General features: G+C 43.1%; 1 protein-coding gene across 2 annotated transcripts in view; it reads left to right on the forward strand.

Annotated features, from left to right (window-relative positions):
• Nucleotides 1–8339: 8339 nt before the first annotated feature.
• LOC137334562 (POC1 centriolar protein homolog A-like) overlaps nucleotides 8340–21058 on the forward strand; it is an 82012-nt gene continuing 69293 nt past the window's right edge. Inside the window, exons 1-2 of one of the 2 annotated variants that reach the window (XM_067999327.1) lie at nucleotides 8340–8584; nucleotides 19899–19983. In XM_067999327.1, coding sequence (XP_067855428.1) covers nucleotides 8570–8584; nucleotides 19899–19983 — 100 coding nt within the window. In that variant the 5' untranslated portion in view covers nucleotides 8340–8569. The remainder of the gene's footprint in view (nucleotides 8585–19898; nucleotides 19984–21058) is intronic. The other variant, XM_067999329.1, reaches the window with a different exon arrangement.

Consider the following 21058-nt stretch of genomic DNA (forward strand, 5'->3'; position numbering starts at 1 on the left):
TCTCAAAGCCGCACAGACACACCCCAACTTCAGTAATCGATTTACTCAGTAAAACTGGAATTTGAGATTAGTTTGAAATTTTCAGTAACTAGTATCCTTGAATGAGATGTAATGGATTAATACATAAGGGTAATGTGCAATGCAGACACATAAACTGTACAAAGCTTAATTTAAAATTGGTTTAAGATTTCCCATGGATTAATTGGACATCTTTGGAAATGAAGTTCCATTTAATTATTTTACTGTATACTATGGACACAGGAGCTCACTCAGAATAGGCTTTTTCTCATCCTTCCTGGGCATCTCATTTTATTTGGGTATGTGGTAATTCCTCTGCATGTGCTAATTAGAGATCATTAACTGGTAATGTTGGCCTATGCAGGGTAAAAGTTTGATTTTAAGCTATTACCAAGTTGTCAGCTGCTTTGAAACTGGGAATCTGTTCTCATTTATAATATACAAAAACAATAATGCAATCCAAATGCATAAATGGTTCCTACTTTTGAAGGAAAGCGTTTTTGGATGTGAGGCTCAGTTTGAAAAAACTGTAAAATGAATGGTTACCAAGCGAATGCACGAGCACTGCAACAGAATGCAAGTATCGGCCTGTGTGAATAAGTACACTTCTCAATATTTCTTGCAGTATTTTTGAAGTCCTGTTTCTCTTCAGGATCCCAACTAAGAATAGTGATGGGGTAGTATGGCAGTTGGTGTCTGGTTTTTTAGTAAATCTACTGTGCTTGCTTTTCTGTTATAACATGCTGTTTAACACTGGTTTTAAAGGTGACATTTACTATATATTATCTGTCCCTGTTCTTCATCTACCTTTTATTATCAAAACAGATAGCATGTCAAAGTTTATAGCTTGAATTACTAATTTTTATGACCAACACTGGATCCTGAAAGTTCAAATGGGGCAAAAACCAGTGCTCTACAATTTTGCTGCCACAGAAACTTGTTTTTCCCCTTCCCAGGTTTCATCATTATAACTGTATTGGCACCAATACCTGTTGCTAAGATTCCCAATGATAGGTGATGCCAAGCTTCTGACCCCTGTTGATATGCCTCTCCTTAATCCCCATTCATTTCACATCTTGCATAATTCACCCTCTTGAGAGCTTATGTAACATTGACCTCTGCTTTGCAAAATGATAAATGTGCATGATAGTCTTTAACAATCAGTGAGGATTGAAGACTGTTAATTGACAGATTATCTGTTGGTTATCTACTTTATATACTTGCATTTATTTAGCATGTTATCAATCTTTGGGATGTTTGAGTGCTTTATAACTATTTTTGAAGTCATTATGTAGGCAAAAATAGTTACCAACTTACATACAGCAAAATCCCACAAACAGCAAATTAATGAATTCAGGTAACTTGTTGGTGGAGAAGGGAATGTTGGCCCACTTCATAAACCAGGAACACATCAATTTAAAATGGGTCTGCATGATCAATTGTACCATGAAATTGATCCATCTGGCTATAAATTGACCAGATGGAAATGAGAACATTTCATTATCCAATCTAGCATCTTTAATTTTACATCTCAAAAGCTGCAAATTTATTAACAGTAACAATAGTTTATATCGGAATATATATCTCTACTTGTAAGATCAGAAGACGACTTCAAGAGCAACAGGAAACCGCTGTTCATGTAATTATTGTCAGGAGATGAAGTCTGGAGAAGCTACTCCAGTACAAAATGTTAAAGATAGACCTATAAGGATTTTCTCTAGGCTTCTTTCAGTGGTTTTGCAAAACACCTGAGTTGATTGGACAGCACAATTCTATCTGTTGGTTCCTGCAGAGTTCTGCTTCACCCTTGACAGACCCTCAACATTGTTTAAAAAGTTAGCGGTACTATAAATTAACTTTTTATTAAATTTACAGCATTAAGAGGCCGTTTTCTTTAAGGGAATGAAACAGATTAGGGTGAGGAAGCAGTTGGTCTCTGAAGGTGCATTCCAAAACATTTTAAACCACACACTGGAATTGACATGGGGTGTTGATGCTAAGCTTACTGTGTGGTGTGCAGTATGCGGGCCATCTTGAATGTGCAGTGTATTCAAGGTGTATACTTGCATGAAGTGCTAATTGAGTTATTGAGAAACTAACTGCAGGCTCAGACTAACCAGCTACACTGCACATATGCAGAGGAAAATTATCTAGGATATACTTTCCATGAGGTCACGACCAAGATAGAGAGGAACAATGCAGCAAACAGTAACATATGGGGAGTAAGTAGAAACTTATGAAACTAAAATGGTTCAGATTTTCAGCAATAGACATGGACAATGATGGAACTGCAAGGGGTGGTAACCACAATGATCCAGTGGCACAGGGCATCAAATGGTTGCTCAAGTGAAACAATTAACAGATATGAATTAAGGCAACACTAGTTGTAGAGACTCTAGTAAGAGGAGTTGATAGAATCTCATGTAAGCAGAATCAGTCCCAAATGGTATTTTGCTTCCCAGGTTTCAGGGCTTGATTGAGTGGATGGATAAGATCCTGTGATGGGTTGGGGAGAAACCATAGGTCATTGTTCCTTACCATACGAACCATGTGGCTAGGTCCTATTGGGGAAAAGGTTGAAGAAAGACTTTGAGGAGTGTGATCTTGGGATGATTAGTGCCATTCACAGGGCCTATTCTAATGTCTGCTTCAGCTGATTTTTGTTATAGATTTTACTTCATTCTCAGATATTCTGGCTCTAAATTGGAATAATATACTTTCTGGCATTTATTTACCATCCCCGCCCCGGCAAATCTTTTGACCAGTTCAGTGACCCAATAATATATGATCTGGATTTCCCCGTGGATGCATCCCTGAAGTTTCAGGTCATGGTTTAGTGGACAATTTAGATTTATTACTTCCATGGGCTTTTTCAAAATCTTCAAATTCAGACCTATGGTGAATCACTGAAGGTTGTGCTTGTGTCTCCTAAAGCTTCTGCAGTTATTTCAAGTTATAAGAATTGTCCTGTACTTCCTGAAAGAATACAAAACTTGATCTTGGGAGGAGGAGAGCATATGGTAAATGAGGATTGATGCATGGCTGGTGCCCTGTATAAAACTGATTCAACATCAAGTAGCTAAGATGCAATTACCTGACCCTAGCTCTTGAGGTGTGATGCAGTTTCACTGATGAAGAATATGCATACTGAAACTGCTACAAAAAGTGTAGTAATTATTTCTTGGAAGTGTATTCTGTTTTGGCATCCTGTTCTTTAGGCACACCTGGTTGCATACTGTGGGTTTTGATCTTCATGCAAGGGCAGTAAAGCTATTTCACTGGAATTGGGGAAGTAGAAATGATCCCACATTTTAAACACCAGTAAACTTGCAAGTGACCCTATAGTAAGAAATATACATTAAAAAATCGTGTATGAAGTGAGAAATTTCCTGAGCCATTCAACCATGGTAAACAGGTCAAAACTAAATATTGGTAAATTTCCCTCCAGTTGCCCTGCACCCACAAAGTGAACCCCTTTTTTTTATTCGTTCATGGGAAGTGGGTGTCGCTGGCAAGGCCAGCATTTATTGCCCATCCCAAATTGCTCTTGAGAAGGTGGTGGTGAGCCGCCGCCTTGAAACGCTGCAGTCCGTGTGGTGAAGGTCTCCCATAGTGCTATTAGGAAGGGAGTTCCAGGATTTTGACCCAGCAACGACTAAGGAACGGCGAGATATTTCCAAGTTGGGATGGTATGTGACTTGGAGGGGAACGTGCAGGTGGTGGTGTTCCCAAGTGCTGCTGCTCTTGTCCTTCTACGTGGTAGAGGTCATGGGTTTGGGAGGTGCTGTCGAAGAAGCCTTGGCGAGTTGCTGCAGTGCATCCTGTGGATGGAACACACTGCAGCCACAGTGTGCCAATGGTGAAGGGAGTGAATGTTTAAGGAGGTGGATGGGGTGCCAATCAAGCGGGCTGCTTTGTCCTGGATGGTGTCGAGCTTCTTGTAGTGTTGGAACTGCACTCGTCCAGGCAAGTGGAGAGTATTCAATCACACTCCTGACTTGTGCCTTCTAGAGGGTGGAAAGGCTTTGGGGAGTCAGGAGGTGAGTCACTTGCTGTAGAATACCCAGCCTCTGATCTGCTCTTGTAGCCACAGTATTTATATGGCTCGTCCAGTTAAGTTTCTGGTCAATGGTAACCCCCAGGATGTTGATGGTGGGGAATTTGGCGATGGTAATGCCGTTGAATGTCATGTGGAGGTGGTCATTGCCTGACACTTGTCTGGCTTGCCACTTATCAGCCCAAGCCTGGATGTTGTCCAGGTCTTGCTGCACGCGGACACAGACTGCTTCATTATCTGAGGGGTTGCGAATGGAACTGAACACAGTGCAATCATCAGCGAACATCCCCATTTCTGACCTTATGATGGAGGGAAGGTCATTGAAGCAGCTGAAGATGGTTGGGCCTAGGACACTGCCCTGAGGAACTCCTGCAGCAATGTACTGGGGCTGAGATGATTGGCCTCCAATAACCACTACCATCTTCCTTTGTGCTGGGTATGACTCCAGCCACTGGAGAGTTTTTCCCCCTGATTCCTATTGACTTCAATTTTACTAGGGCTCCTTGGTGCCACACTGTCAAATGCTGCCTTGATGTCAAGGGCCGTCACACTCGCCTCTGGAATTCAGCTCTTTTTTGTCCGTGTTTGGACCAAGGCTGTAATGAAGTCTGGAGCAGAGTGGTCTTGGCGGAACCCAAACTGAGCATCGGCGAGCAGGTTATTGGTAAGTAAGTGCTGCTTGATAGCACTGTCGACGACACCTTCCATCACTTTGCTGCTGATTGAGAGTAGACTGATGGGGTGGTAATTGGCCGGATTGAACTTGTCGTGCTTTTTGTGGACAGGACATACCTGGGCAATTTTCCACATTGTCGGGTTGTGATGGGAGGGGGAAGGGGAGAGAGAAGTTAAAGTGATCAATTCCCAGACCTCTGTCCCCCCTCCCATTCTGCTTCCTAATGGTCAGTGGCTAGTGTACACTTTCCCCTCAACATAAATGTGAAGACTCCGTAAAGCCAGCTGCTGTGTGCCTAAGAAATGCTGGGAATATACTGCAGGAAGACTGAGCAAGGACAGAGCCAGCAGGGAAGAACACAAGTAATGAGTCTGAACTAATGGCCCAAATTTTGCTGGAGTGGGGTATCTCATGCTGTTAGAATTTTCCCTGCAGCCTTCAACTCAATTTTTGCCCTGGAAGTGACCGCTGATAACGGTGGGGTGAGAGTAACGGGGCATCTGGAACCTTGGTCCCATCGTTCACTAACAGTCTATCTTCTTAACCAATGAGATTTAAGGATTGAGAGACACAGGAACAATTGAGAATGAAGGTGTATTGGAGTCAAAATCAGAGAAATAGAGGGAAAGAAAGATTGGAGAAAAAAAACGTAACATTTTAAAAATCTCAGCAATTTACTACATGTGGGAATGAGATTCAACAGTTTAAATTGTTTCCTTCCAGAAATTAACACTCCCTTTTTTAATAATTTCAACCCCTCTCTGGCTACTATCAAAGGACAAACTAGACCATTTACAGCACTGGGAAATCCTATTTGACTGAACTGAACTTCAGATGCTTATCTTTCAATCACAAAGATGACTTCCTTCCAACATGCTCTTTGCTGGTTTCTATCCTTCCCTCTCTAAACTTAATAACTTGTCTAAAACACTCCCACACATATCCTGTCCTACATTTAAATCCTACTTGTCAATAAGACCAGTCTTCCCTGAGCTGTACTATCTCCCTATCCTCATCTTATCTCTTCATGGTCTCTTGCTATATTCAACCCCCCCCAGCACTCTTCTGACTGGCATTTTGTGAATCCAGCTGCCTCTTGCCCCATTGTTAGTGGCAGTGTCTTCAACAGCCAGGATTCTACCCTATGGAATTTCCTCATTTTTACACCTCCCAATTCTTCTTGGACCATCTCAAAACCTATTTCTTCGGGGGGAGGAAACCGGAGTCAACATTGTTTACTATATGCCACTGTGAAATGCCTTGGGAGTTTAATTTTTCATTACAACACTGCATTTATAATAGTGCCTTTTTAATCAAGTTATGGGTCCTTTGAAGAACAATGGGTACTTGTCACTTTGTTTTTGTCACTAAAATTGAGACCTTCTGTTCAGTTGCCACTGCTGCTTCCCTCTATTTCTACCCCCCTCCCCAGCTCTTCCTTACCCTAGCCCCAAACTAGTGTCTTTCTCTAGTTTATTTGATTGCTCCTTACACCATCTTTGAGCTTATCTTATCCATGAGAGCCACCTCTTACTCCCACTAAACTGCTGCCTATACTGCTGTTATGAGTGGTTCCTTCTCAACTAATGTTGCCCTCCCTTTCAAAATTATCACCCTGTCCCCTCAAAAATCTGACTTTCGTCCTTGCAAACCATCCCATCTCAAGTCCTTGAACGTGTTGAAGCCTCCTAAATCTGTGCACGTCCTTCCGCAACTCTATATTTGAATCTCTCCAATCGTTTCTGCCCTTGACATCCTCTATAACTGTGGTGCACTATCCCTCCTCATCCTCTCTGCAGCCTATGACATTAACCACACTATCCTCCATTGTCCAGACTGCCGTTTCGTGGTTCCACTCCTGCCTATGCAAGCATAGGCAGAGCATTCCCAGAAATGGCTTCTCATCCTACCTTAGAATCATTACCTTAGAATCTATCCTTTGCGCCCCCCCCCCCCCAAATGTCGAGCATTTGCGCTGGAAAAACAAGTTAAACTTGCTGCAGAAAGTTACGGCTGCTATTTCATTGGGTAAGGGCCCTGTAAATGGGTAATTTATGTTTCCACTGACCACCTACTTATAGTTATCAATTGAGAATCGATCTGCACCTGCCATATAAAGCATACAACCAGGATGCAAGTTAAACTGGGAAAATTATAAAAGGAAGTAAACCCTTCACATAAAATAAATGCATTAGGGAATACAGCTGAATGATAGAACTGAAAGGAAATAAAAGGAGCACAGATTGGAAGTTGTTTTACGGGACATGACTGTCGCTGAGTGAGAATACGCAGGCTAGTAATAGGCTGGTAAATGAAGAAATGGTTCTATAGAGCGGAAGATCATATGTAATTGTTATGAATTGATATATAGCTTTTGCATGAAGGCAGCAGCTACCTTTTGTTCCTGAATTAAAAATCAGGAAGCTGTCTTATTTACGTAGTCGTGTCATAGGCATGTAATTTGGTGATAATTTAATAAACTTCATTTAAATAATCAGATATCCAAGCAGCCACTTCAGAGCTTTGCCAACCATTCAAATCCTTAAATTTCATTGGTTAAGGAGCTAGACTATTAGTTCTGTCATTCACTAAGATAGGTGTTGACCTCGCCATGCTGTTATCAGCTTGCACTTCCAGCGATTTGCAGTGTAAAATTAATTGGAGCCAAAGCATGAGGAGGAGGGGGGGATTCTCAGTACCCACCGCAAGATTCCCCCGCTCCACCAAATTCTGGACCAATGAAGTGCACAAGAGGCCAGAGTTAGAGGAACGTAGGGTTGTAGGTCTGGAGGAGGTTACAGAGATAAGGAGGGGGCGAGGCGAAGGCGGGATTTGCACAAGATGAGAATTTTAAAATCTAGGTGTTGGTGAATCAGGAGCCAATGCAGACTCACGCAATAATGCAATCCCCAATCCTCCCACCTCAGTGGGGTGTGTGCGTGGTGGACTGTATCAACTAACCCCTTATTTTCTATGGTGTGTGTCTCTCCAGGCAGAGACAATCTATGGACGGTGTCCAATCCCAGCATCCTTTGCGACGGTGAAGGCGCCCTATTAAAACTATTGGCCTCTAGTTTGAACAGAGGACGCTCGCTAGAGATACTACAAATAAGCCAAGCTCCAGAGCCGCAGAACACTCACAGCAAACTGCCAACAAAAAAAAAGTAATACAGAAAAATACCTTAATGGAGTCTGTTCCTTTCCAAGCCCATTCGTGTTGTCACTTTTGGCGCGAGCAGCTGCTGCTTACAAATCTCTCACCTGACTTTTTTTTTTCCATCCACCCTTCCTCCTCCTCCTCCTCCTCCTCCCTTCAAAACGTCGACGGTTGTTTTATATATATTTTAAATTATTCGTGCGGCGGTTTAATTCTGTTTTTAAACGGTTTTATAGTCCCGACGTCGGTGGAGAATACGCGCAAAAAAAAAAGGCAGCCCGAAAGCAATCGATCGCCGAGTGACGGGCTTCTGCCGGAGAGGTTTCTCAGAGCGCAGGCGCGGGCTCGAGCCAAACGGCACAAATATTTTTTTTTAAAAAAAATTAAAACCGGACGACAAAGGGCGCGCGCTGGCGCGCGGGGCGGGGCGGGGGGGGTGGGGAGGCAGCGGGCTCGCGCTCGCGGCCGCGCGCTGAGACGGAGGGTTTTCCATTAAATGAACGAATGAATGAATGATGGATGCCTGAAGAGGAGCCGTCAGTTGTTGCCTGATGCCGCGGGTTCGGGAGGAGGCGGACGTGAAGTTTTCGAGTGAGGTTCAACGTTCCCCCCCCCCCCCCCCCTCTCTCTCCTCCACGCCGGGCCCCCTGCCTTGAACGTCATGGCCTCCGCCCTGGTAAGGAGCTGAGGTTAATTCGGTCCCGGGGAGATGATTTTGTGGGTGGGTGGGGAAAGGTGGTCGAATCATACGGCACGGAAGGAAGGCCTTTCGGCCCATCGCGCCTGTGCCCCGCTCTTTTGACAGAGCAATCCAATTAGGTTAAGAGGAGATTTTAATAAGAGTTGTTCAAAATTATGAGTGGTTTTGTTAATAGTGAATAAGGAGAAACTGTTTCCACCGGCAGGAGGATCAGTAAAAAAAAATGCGTTTATATAGCGCCTTTCAGGACTCCCAAAAGCGGTTTACAACCAATGAGGTACTATTTGAAGTGTTGTAATGTAGGGAAATGCGGCAGCCGAATTGCAAGATCACAAAAACAGCAGTGTGGTATTAACCAGATAATCTGTGTTAGTGTTCTTAGTTGAGGGATAAATATTGGCCAGGACACCAGGGGAGACCTCCCCTGCTCTTCTTAGAAATAATGCCGTGCGATATTTTACAGTGTCAGCCATAGTTCAGTTGGTAGCACTCTCGCCTCCGAGTCAGAAGGTTGTGGGTTCAAGCCCCACTCCAGAGACTTGAGCGTATAATCTAGGCTGACACTCCAGGCAGTATTGAAGGAGTGCTGCACTGTCTTTCGGATCAGACGTTAAATAGAAGTCCCATCTACCCTTTCAAGTGGGCATCAAAGATCTCTTAATACTAGTTGAACAAGAGCAGGGAGTTCTCCTGATGTCCTGGCCAATATTTATCCCTCAACCGGAGGGTGCGGTACTAGGTCCTTTGCTTTTTGTGGTGTACATTAACGATTTGGACTTAAACGTAGGGGGCATGATTAAGAAATTTGCGGATGACACAAAGATAGGCCATGTGGTTGATCGTGAGGAGGAAAGCTGTAGACTGCAGGAAGATGTCAATGCAGGAAGATGTCAGGTGGGCAAAAAATTGGCAAATGGAGTTCAATCCGGAGAAGTGTGAGGTAATGCATTTGGGGAGAGCAAGCCAGGCATGGGAAAACACAATAAATGGGAGGATACTGAGAGGTGTAGAGGAAGTGAGGGACCTTGGAGTGCATGTCCACAGACCCCTGAAGGTAGCAGGACCGGTAGATAAGGTGGTTAAGAAGGCATATGGATTACTTTCCTTTATTAGCCAAGGCACAGAATATAAAAGCAGGGATGTTATGCTGGAACTGTATAAAACACTAGTTAGGCCACAGCTTGAGTACTGAGTACAGTTCTGGTCACCACATTACAGGAAGGACGTAAATGCATTTGAGAAGGTGCAGAGGAGATTTACGAGGATGTTTCCAGGACTGGAGGATTTTAGCTATGATGACTGATTGGATAGGCTGGGGTTGTTTTCCTTGGAACAGAGGAGGCTGAGGGGTGATTTGATTGAGGTATTTAAAATTATGAGGGGCCTAGATAGAGTGGATAGGAAGGACCTATTTCCCTTAGCGGAGGGGTCAATAACCAGGGGGCATAGATTTAAAGTGATTGGTAGAAGGATTAGAGCGGAAATGAGGAAAAATGTTTTCACCCAGAGGGTGGTGGAGATCTGGAACTCCCTGCCTGAGAGGGTGGTAGAGGCAGAAACCCTCACCGCATTTTAAAAAAATACCTGGATGTGCACCTGAAGAGCCATGACCAGCAGAGCTACGGACCAAATGCGGGAAAGTGGGATTAGGCTGGGTGGCTCGTTTCTCAGCCGGCGGGGACAAGATGGGCCGAATGGCCTTTTGTGCCGTAAGTTTTCTATGATTTCTAAACGACATCACTAAAACAGAATATCTGGTCGTTATCACATTGCTGTTTGTGGGAGTTTGCTGTGTGCAAATTAGATACTGCGTTTCCTACATCGCAACAGTGACTACACTTCAAAAAGTACTTAAATGGCTGAAAAGCGCTTTGGGACAACCTGAGGTCGTGAAACGTGCAATATAAATACAAACCCTTTCCTTTAATATCTCAAGTTCAGTTTCAGTTGAGTCTAAATTGACAGTTGATCTCTGTAGAGGGCAGATAATGTATGACTCACATATGATCATCATTTTGGGACATATAAAAAAGACTGTTGTGATGGATCAGACATCTGATTGTTCCAAATCACAAAAGAATATTTTTAATATTTTGTTATGGTAATGTTGTGATAAGTTGAAAATGTTTCATTTACTTTCTGGACAGTCTCAGTGTGTTTCTGTAGCACATGCAGACCCAGCTTCAAAGGAGGAATGAGGTGGATTAGCAAGTATTGCATACCGCTACCATTAATGGTGCTAGTCAGCACATTGGGGAGACCCTTTTAGATCTCTGCGCTCCTCCAATTTTGGTCTCTTGCACAGCCCTAATTTTTATCATTCCACCGTTGGCGGCCGTGTCTTCAGCTGCCTAGGCCCTAAGCTCTGGAGTTCCCTCCCTAAACCCCTCTACCCTCGCCTCCTTTTAAAATGCTCTTTAAAACTGCCTCTTTGACCAAGCTTTTGGTCATCTGTCCTAATATCTCATGTGGCTCAGTGTCAAATTTTGTTTGGTAACACTCCTGTGAAGCGCCTTGGGACATTTTGCTATGTTTGGACCACATTATTTCACTAATCATGAACAGTTACTTCAAATTAATTGTATGTGAAGCGACTGAGAGACGTGATCAGGTGATATATAAATACAAGTATTTGGTATGTGGTAGGTAACTGAATAAAACCATACTTAAGATGTTTAATATGGAAAACAAGCCTATATTTTTTTAGAATTGTTTCACTTGATGCCCATTTGATTATCTACTGTATCCATTTGGCCAACCAATTCTGCTTTTCTTCATCAGTTTATTTTTCTCTTATGGTCAGCATCAATTGCAAACTCATGGGCCCTGATATTTGCGGTTGTAGCGGCCAAGAAACCCGGAAATGCGGGTAAAGTGGAGGTCCTGCCAAATTTAATGGCAGGACCTCATTTAAATTTTGTGTCTCCATTTCCCACCCAGCAGCCAGCCAGATCGAGAGGCTGTGCAGGAAGGCCTGCGGCACAAGGCCACAGCCAGGGAGCGGAGCAGAGAGGAGTGAGGGAGGGAGAGATCGGAAAGGCCATGGAGAGGTCAGGCGGAGATCGGAGGTTGGTAGAGAGGTCAGAAAAGCCTTGGGGAGAAGGGAGTTCGGAAAGGCCCTGGGGAGCGATCGTGGTTTGGGGGTGGGTGGTGGCTGATTGCGGGGTGGGGAGCAGGTTTGCCTGGTGGCCTGGGGGGGAGCACTCCTGCTCCTCCTGGCCCACATCCAGTGCTGGAAAAGCACTTATCTGCTGGATCCGGTCGTTCTTGCCTCCCTCTGGCTGCTGGGTTTCCATACCTTGGGAAACCTGGCCCGCAGGTGTTAATCTAAAAAGCCTGCTAAAATTTGAGGCGCACAGTCTCATTAAAATATATAAAAAACTGACCCGCCTCTGGAGAGCAGGTTAATCGTCTGCCTCCCATATCTGCTTCCATTAAAACTGGAAGTTGGGGTCGAGTTTCCGATTTAAAAAAAAATTTAACCCCTCCCCCGCCCGTCCTGGGGGGTTAAAATTCCCCCCATGTTGTCCACGTGTGGGAAATAAATGGACCAAAAAAATCTGCATCATCATGTGATTTATAAAAATAAATATGTGCTCAGATCCTGCTCAGAATGATGGGATAAAAGTTGTCTTTCTGTTGCAGTAGGGATCCAATGTGAAATAAGCTTGGGCAATATGAATCAAGTCCCTAAAAGCCTTGGGCATACAGAATAGTAAGAGAGCTGGTGTGGGAAATGGCAGAACGCATGCTGGTGCAGGGAATTAGTGCTCTTCATAGACTGAGATCAAGGCATGTTGTTTGGGGCAGCACAATGAGAACTTTGTAGCTGGCTGTGCTTGTTGGACCAAGAATTGCTTGATGGCTAAAGTGGAAAAGTTAATTGTCAAAGTGGATGTCTCCATCACTAACATTAGCACAATAATTCATCCACAGAGTTTTTTTAAAAAAGCTGTGTTTTATGCTGTTCCTGCCTTTTGAACTCTACTTAATTTACAGTAAACCTTTTCCTTTTATAGTACTTCTGGTGTCTGCTGCTAAACACAATATTGTAGCCTGTAAATTCCGTCTTGCCTGGCAGAAAAAAACAAATATAAACAGTCAAGTTTAGTGACATTATCCAGGCAAAGTGGCTGATATTTCCAAAGGCAGCAAGTTCAACGCTGAGCAGGCCTCAAAAAGGCAATAACTCAAACCCTTCTCCTCTAAAGGTCATTTCATAGAATCAGAGAGGTTTACGGAGGGAAGGAGACCATTCGGCCCATCGTGTCTGTGCCGGCTGAAAAATTCAGCGTAATCCCACTTTCCAGCTCTTGGTCTGTAGCCTTGGATATGCACTTGAAGTGCCATAACCTACAAGTACTTTTTAAATGCGATGAGGGTTTCTGCCTCTTCCTCTTTTAGGCAGTGAATTCCAGACCCCCAGCACCCTCTGGTTGAAAAAATTTCTCCTCCGTTCCCCTCTAATCCTTCTACCATATACTTTAAATCTATGCCCCCTGGTTGTTGACTTCATTGCTAATGGAAATAGGTCCTTCCTATCCACTCAATCTAGGCCCCTCATAATTTTATACACCTCAATTAAATCTCCCCTCAGCCTCCTCTGTTCCAAAGAAAACAAACCCCAGCCTATCCAATCTTTCCTCATAGCTAAAATTTTCCAGTCCTGGCAACATCCTCGTAAATCTCCTCTGCACCCTCTCTAGTGCAATCACATCTTTCCTGTAATGTGGTGACCAGAACTGTATGCAGTACTCTACCTGTGGCCTTTTCTCCCATTCAAGTATATAACCAATTCCCTTTTGAAAGTTACTATTGAATCTGCTTCCACCATCCAAATATGTAATGTATTTGGATTTTCAAAAGGCCTTTGATAAGGTACCGCATTGTAGACTCATGGCTGAGGTCAGAGCATGTGGAGTCAGGGGACAGGTAGCAGAATGGATAGCAAGTTGGCTACAAAACAGAAAACAGAGAGATGGGGTTAAGGGTAGCTACTCAGACTGGCAAAAGATGGGAAGTGGTGTTCCAAAGGGATTGGTGCAGCAACCATTGATGTTCACAATTTACATTAACGATTTGGATTCGGGAATCTGAATTACAATTTCAAAATTTGCAGATGACACCAAATTGGGGGGTGTAGTTAATACAGAGGAAGAATGCATCAAAATGCAAGAGGACATTAAACTTGCAGAATGGCTGTGTAATTGGCAAATGAATTTCAATATAGGTAAGTGTGAGGTGATGCATTTTGGTAGGAAGAATAAGGAGTCCACATACTGCTTGGATATTAAGAGTCTAAATGGGATAGAGGAGTAAAGAGATCTAGGGGTACAGATACACAAATCACTAAAGTAGCATCGCAGGTTAAAAGGCCATTTAAAAAAAAAAGCAAATCAAGCACTAGGGTTCATTTCTAGAGAAATAGAATTGAAAGGCAAAGAAGTTATGTTAAACTCGTATAGAACCCTGACTAGATCACACTTGAAGTATTGTGCACTGTTCTGGATAGACCAGTTGGGCTGAATGGCCTGTTTCTGTGCTGTAGTTTCAATGTAACTTGATGTAATCCTATCAGGCAGTGCATTCCAGATTATTAGAACTTGCTGCATAAAAAAAATGTTTCCTCATACTGCCTCTGGTTCTTTTGCCAATCACCTTAAATCTGCGTTCTCTGGTTACCGACCCTTTTGCCACTGGAAACGGTTTCTCCTTATTTACTCTGTCAAAACCATTCATGATTTTGAACACCTCTACCAAATCTCCCCTTAACCTTCTCTGTTCTAAGGAGAACAACCCCAGCTTCCCCAGTCTCTCCACATGTCTGAAGTCCCTCATCCTTTGTACCATTCTAGTAAATCTCTTCTGCAACCTCTCCATGGCCTTGACATCCTTGCTAAAGTGTGGTGCCCAGAACTGAAAACGCTACTCCAGCTGAGGCCTAACCAGTATTTTATAAAGGGTTAGCATAACTTCCTTGCTTTTGTACTCTATGCCTCTATCAATAAAGCCCAGGATCCCATATGCTTTTTTAACAGCCTTCTCAACTTGTCCTGCCACCTTCAAAGATTTGTGTATGTGCATCCCCAGGTCTGTCTGTTCCTGTACCATTGTACCATTCAGTTTATATTGCATTTTGGTAGGAAGAATGAGGAGAGGCATCACTTCACACTTCCTTGCATTAAATTTAATCTGCCATGTGTCTGCCCATTTCACCAATATGTCTATGTCCTCCTGAAGTCTGTTACTATCCTCCACATTGTTTACTACATTTCCAAATTTCGTGTCATCTGCAAACTTTGAAATTTTGCCCAAGTCCAGGTCCTTAATATATATCAAACTAAGATAGAGTCCATACTCTCAACCTGTACTCCGGACACAGCAGACCAGCTACGATATACCGCCAAACATACGAGGCAACGGAACTACGCTGCCTACATGAAAACCAAGAGCAGGAAGCTTGAGAAACTCGGCATCACCACCAGCATCGACCAAGCTTCCCCTGGTACCACGGTTGCAACCACAGGAAGTCTATCGTCAATCTGTCCGACCACACCCTTCAACCAGACGAAATCGAAGTTCTCAGCCGAGGGCTCAATTTCTGCCCCACTACCAAAATGGACCCCACTAATCTCGCGGCGGACACAGAGGAATTCATCAGGAGAATGAGGCTCCGGGAATTCTACCACAAACCCCAAGATTTCAGCAGCGAACCCAATGAGACAATCAACGATCCGGAACAGCAGACAGAGGGATCCGCGATACAGCAACCGAAGAGGAAAGAGTCTCACTGGACTCCTCCAGAGGGTCGCTGCCCTCAGCTTGACATGTATGCTCAAGCTGTCAGGAAATACGTCTATGCCAGATTCATCAGCCGCACTCGGAAGACAGTCCAGAATGTCACCCGAGCACAACGCAACGCCATCAAAGCTCTCAAGACCAACCGCAACATCGTCATCAAACCAGCGGACAAAGGAGGAGCCATCGTCATACAGAACAGAACGGACTATTGCAAAGAAGCATACCGACAACTGGACAACCAGGAACACTACAGATGGTTACCCACAGACCCAACCAAAGAACACACCCATCAGCTCAACAAACTGATCAAGACCTTCGATCCAGACCTTCAAAACATCCTACGCACTCTCATCCCACGTACTCCCCGCGTGGGAGACTTCTACTGCCTCCCAAAGATACACAAAGCCAACACACCCGGACGTCCTATCGTATCAGGCAACGGAACCCTGTGTGAGAACCTCTCTGGATACATCGAGGGCATCCTGAAACCCATCATGCAGGGAACCCCCAGCTTCTGTCGCGACACTACAGACTTTCTACAAAAACTCAGTACCCACGGACCTGTTGAACCAGGAACACTTCTCACCACGATGGACGTCTCGGCACTCTACACCAGTATCCCCCATGATGACTGCATCGCTGCAACAGCATCAATACTCAACACCAACAACAGCCAATCTCCAGACGCCATCCTACAACTCATCCGCTTCATCCTGGATCACAATGTCTTCACCTTCAATAACCAGTTCTTTACCCAAACACACGGAACAGCCATGGGGACCAAATTCGCACCCCAATACGCCAACATTTTCATGCACAAGTTCGAGCAGGACTTCTTCACTGCACAGGACCTCCAACCAACACTATACACCAGATACATCGACGACATTTTCTTTCTATGGACCCACGGTGAGGAATCACTAAAGAGACTACACGATAACATCAACAAGTTCCATCCCACCATCAAGCTCACCATGGACTACTCCTCAGAATCAGTTTCTTTCTTGGACACACGAATCTCCATCAAAGACGGGCACCTCAGCACCTCACTCTACCGCAAGCCCACGGACAACCTCACGATGCTCCACTTTTCCAGCTTCCACCCTAACCACGTCAAAGAGGCCATCCCCTATGGACAGGCCCTGCGAATACACAGGGTCTGCTCAGACGAGGAGGAACGCGATGGACACCTACAGACGCTGAAAGACGCCCTAGTAAGAACGGGATATGATGCTCGACTCATCGATCGACAGTTCCGACGGGCCACAGCGAAAAATCGCGTAGACCTCCTCAGGAGACTAACACGGGACGCAACCAACAGAGTACCCTTCGTCGTCCAGTACTTCCCCGGAGCGGAGAAACTACGCCATGTTCTCCGCAGCCTTCAACATGTCATCAATGATGACGAACACCTCGCTATGGCCATCCCCACACCTCCACTACTCGCCTTTAAACAGCCAACCAACCTCAAACAAACCATCGTTCGCAGCAAATTACCCAGCCTTCAGGAGAACAGCGTCCACGACACCACACAACCCTGCCACGGTAACCTCTGCAAGACATGCCAGATCATCGACACAGATACCACCATCACACGAGAGGACACCACCCACCAGGTGCACGGTTCATACTCCTGTGACTCGGCCAACGTTGTCTACCTCATACGTTGCAGGAAAGGATGCCCCAGAGCATGGTACATTGGCGAGACCATGCAGACGCTGCGACAACGGATGAACGGACACCGCGCAACAATCGCCAAATAGGAGGGTTCTCTCCCTGTCGGGGAACACTTCAGCAGTCATGGACATTCAGCCACCGACCTTCGGGTAAGCATACTCCAAGGCGGCCTTCGAGACACACGACAACGCAAAATCGTTGAGCAGAAACTGATAGCCAAGTTCCGCACCCATGAGGACGGCCTCAACCGGGATCTTGGGTTCATGTCACACTACACGTAACCCCACCAGCGAACAAATGTTATCTGTTTTTAATATAACGGGTCATTGACTGTCTTCCTTCTCTCTCTCTCTCTCTCTCTCTCTCTCTCTCTTTCTTTGGGGGTTTGTATATTCGGTGGCCTTTTTAGGTGACACCTTTCTGTCTGCTCACCGTGATTGCCTTGGCAACGGGCAGTAATCACCAGGCATTGTTCTGTGATTTTAAAATGCGAAGGATTCGAAAATCTCATTTCCACACCGTTCACCTGACGAAGGAGGAAGCCTCCGAAAGCTTGTGGAATTTAAAATAAATTTGTTGGACTATAACTTGGTGTTGTAAAATTGTTTACAATTGTCAACCCCAGTCCATCACCGGCATCTCCACATTATATCAAAAAGAGCAGTGGTCCTAATACTGACCCTGGGGAACACCACTATAGACTTCCCTCCAGTCTGAAAAACAACCATTCATCACTACTCTCTGCTTTCTGTCCCCAGCCAATTTTGTATCCACGTTGCCACTGTCCCTTTAATCGCATGGGCTTTAATTTTGTTAACAAGTCTATCATGTCAAGTCTATTATCAACCGCACTACCCTCATCAACCCCCTCTGTTACTTCATCAAAGAACTCAATCTTCTAGGTCGGTTATCAGAGAGTTTGTGACCATTAAGACCAATTAAAATCCTTTCCCTCAAAATAACCTGAACAAACATCACCACTACACATACTTCCAACACTAGTACTTGTTGTCTGATTAAAATGACAACACCTTTCTAAGCCAGATTGAAAGATGCTCTTCAAAAGAATATTACTTGAGAAATAAATACGTTTTATATTTTTTCATTTTGATACTGGGTTAGAGGCTAAACAAATCTCCTTTAATCCCAAAATAGCCTTCCATCTCAAAAGTGACAGCCTTGTATCCTCTGAGAATGAAAGACATTATAATATGGGTTGCTCTGCAATCCTTGAAGACAGCATTGCAGAGATAAACTTATCCACCTCAATGTTGGAAAATATAACTAGTTGAGACTATTAAACAGCCGTATACCTTTGAGAGACAGTAATCTTTCAGTGTTCTGTTTTGCTTTGTGCTGTGTCTTTTCTTTAAAATATTGTCCTTGGTTCCAGTAGTTCTCCAACCTATGATGATCACACTGTGATACTTCTAGTAAATGAAAAAGGTTAAAATTATGGTTTTTCAGTTAAAACATGATTGTAATTCCACGAAAAATACTATATTATATGAAAACTTATAGCACCATCTACAGGCTATGAGAATAAAGGCTCCAGCACACTTCTGGCATTGTGCAGTTTATACCCTATTTTGAATTTGTGAGACATTGAGCATTACTATTTGAAAACATAGTAGAGGTAATTTACTAACTTACCACTGGAGTGTAAAACTGGCTTTGCGGGTTGGAATGGAAATAGTGCAGTTTGTATAATGGTCCAGGGCCAGTTTTAAGTTTCAGCAGTAAGTTGAAAATTACCCCACTATCTCGTGCGATTAAGGCTCTTTAGTTGGTCCTTAGTATCTGCTGAACAATATTGATGTGCACAAGCTAAACCTAATTGTATCTAGGTTTTATTTGAGGTTAACAAATTATCTAGAGGAGAATGCTGATCCTAGTTGGAGCAAGCACATGTCATCCAACATCTACAGCACTATTCATGTTTATTTCAACATTGTACAAATTTGTTGCTGGGTCTGTATTGTTCCTATAACATAATCCTAGCACTTTTATAACATGAGAAAGAGGTGGTTGTGTAAATTCTAGAAGGTAATCAAAAACTCGTGACATTTTGCTGATAAGCATATAGAACTGATAACTGAAGTTACAGTTGAAATGTGGAAATCCCTCGCCTTTAATTGGAGCATTTTCACATACATCACAGTTTGAAAAGTTTAATGTTAGGTTTGTATTTTGTACGAACTGAATACAAGAAGTTTTTAAAAGTTTATATGCACATTAACTGTAATCAGCAATAAATGTTTTCTTCATTTATGCTTTCTCTTTACTAAACATGCAAGCTATCATTTAGCTTTAAGATGCTATACAGTTTGATATCTTGGCTGATAAATTCAAAAATCAAGCTGGAAAACCTAAACGGTTGATTTGTATTGCGAGACAAAATGTTATCTTACGGTTAGTTTTGATATTGTTTAACACAACATATTCTGACTTATTGTGTAAACAAAAATATGAGCATTATACAAATGTTTTTAATTTGGCGATAATAGATTTCTTCAAACAAAACATTGTTTTGTTCAAGCACCTTAATTGTATGGGTTTTTGGGAGACTTTGATGGAATTGTAGCTTAAGTAATTGAATATCATTCTTATTGATTGAATTGAGACAGGTTAAATGAGATAAGCAGTAAAGATGCAGTAGCACAATATTTTAAATGTGAATCATAAAATCACAACTGGCAGAAAGACCATAAAAGGTTTTTTTTGGGGCAAAATGTTTAGTCTTCAGTTTTAACAGTACATTTGATAACCAGCAATGGAATAAGGTGCGATATTTGTGCTTTTAATATCCTAGGAGGATCCAAACTTAGAGCACAACTTTAAAGGTCATAAAGATGTGGTCACCAGTGTTGATTTTAACCCAAACAACAAGCAGCTAGGTAAGTACTGGACATTTTGCACTGTACTTCGGAAATTTAAGCATGGAAGGAGGGCATTTTGGTTCATCAAGGCCTGTGCCACTGGTGACTCAACAGTTTAACTATACTAGTCCCATTTCCCTCCTCGTTCCCTTTATCCTTAAGTATATCATAGTAAGGCCCTCGTAAATGTTGTGACTCGGCTTCAGTAGTTTCTTGTGATAATATATTCCATATTTTTATAAGCACTTTGCATTAAAAAATTCTTATAACAACTTCTTTTGTGCATCTAGTATTAAACCTAAGTCTATGCCCGTTTCTTACCAATTTGTGATCATTCAATGATCATTCGAAATAATCTTTCACTGTTTAATTTTGGGAGGCTTTGATGGAATTGTAGTTGAGGTCATTGAATATTATTCTTATTGATTGAATTGAGTTAAGCAATAAAGATGCAGTATCACAAAATCAAAATCACAATTAGTAGAAAGACTATAAAAGAGAATGATGAGAGGTGATATGATTGCTGTTTTTAGGATTCTAAAGGGACTAGATAATGTAGACCACAACAGGCTATTTCGCCTTGTACAGAACAGTAGAACCAGATAACACTGCCTGTACTTGAAGGGGATAAATTCAAAACTAATCTATGGAAACAATATTTCAGTGAGGGAGTGGTGAACCTATGGAACAGACTCCCTACCGAGGCGGTGGAAGCAGTTAGTAATGATTCATTCAAATGCAAATTAGATAGAGTTCTTTCGGAAAATAACATTTTGGGATACGGTATATAAGTAATTTGAGACATGACATGTGATAAGTGTAACATGCTTGGGAGGAATGGATGACTTTGGACCTATGGTTTCCAAAGCTTTCCACCACTAGGATTTTCCTCGCGTCATGTCTGGGTCTGTTGTAGACTGAATGATAGAGATTGATTGCTATGATTAGCCAACAACTCCATTATTGTTTTATCATATGACTACTAGGATGGTAGAAGGCGAACAAGATGGACCTTGGTCTTTTTGCGTCTAGCAATTTCTACGTTCTTATATGTGCTGGTATAAAAATGAAAAAAAAATAGATTGCAGGCAGA

Source organism: Heptranchias perlo, chromosome 18 (assembly GCF_035084215.1).
Source record: "Heptranchias perlo isolate sHepPer1 chromosome 18, sHepPer1.hap1, whole genome shotgun sequence".
NCBI classification, from domain to species: Eukaryota; Metazoa; Chordata; class Chondrichthyes; order Hexanchiformes; family Hexanchidae; genus Heptranchias; species Heptranchias perlo.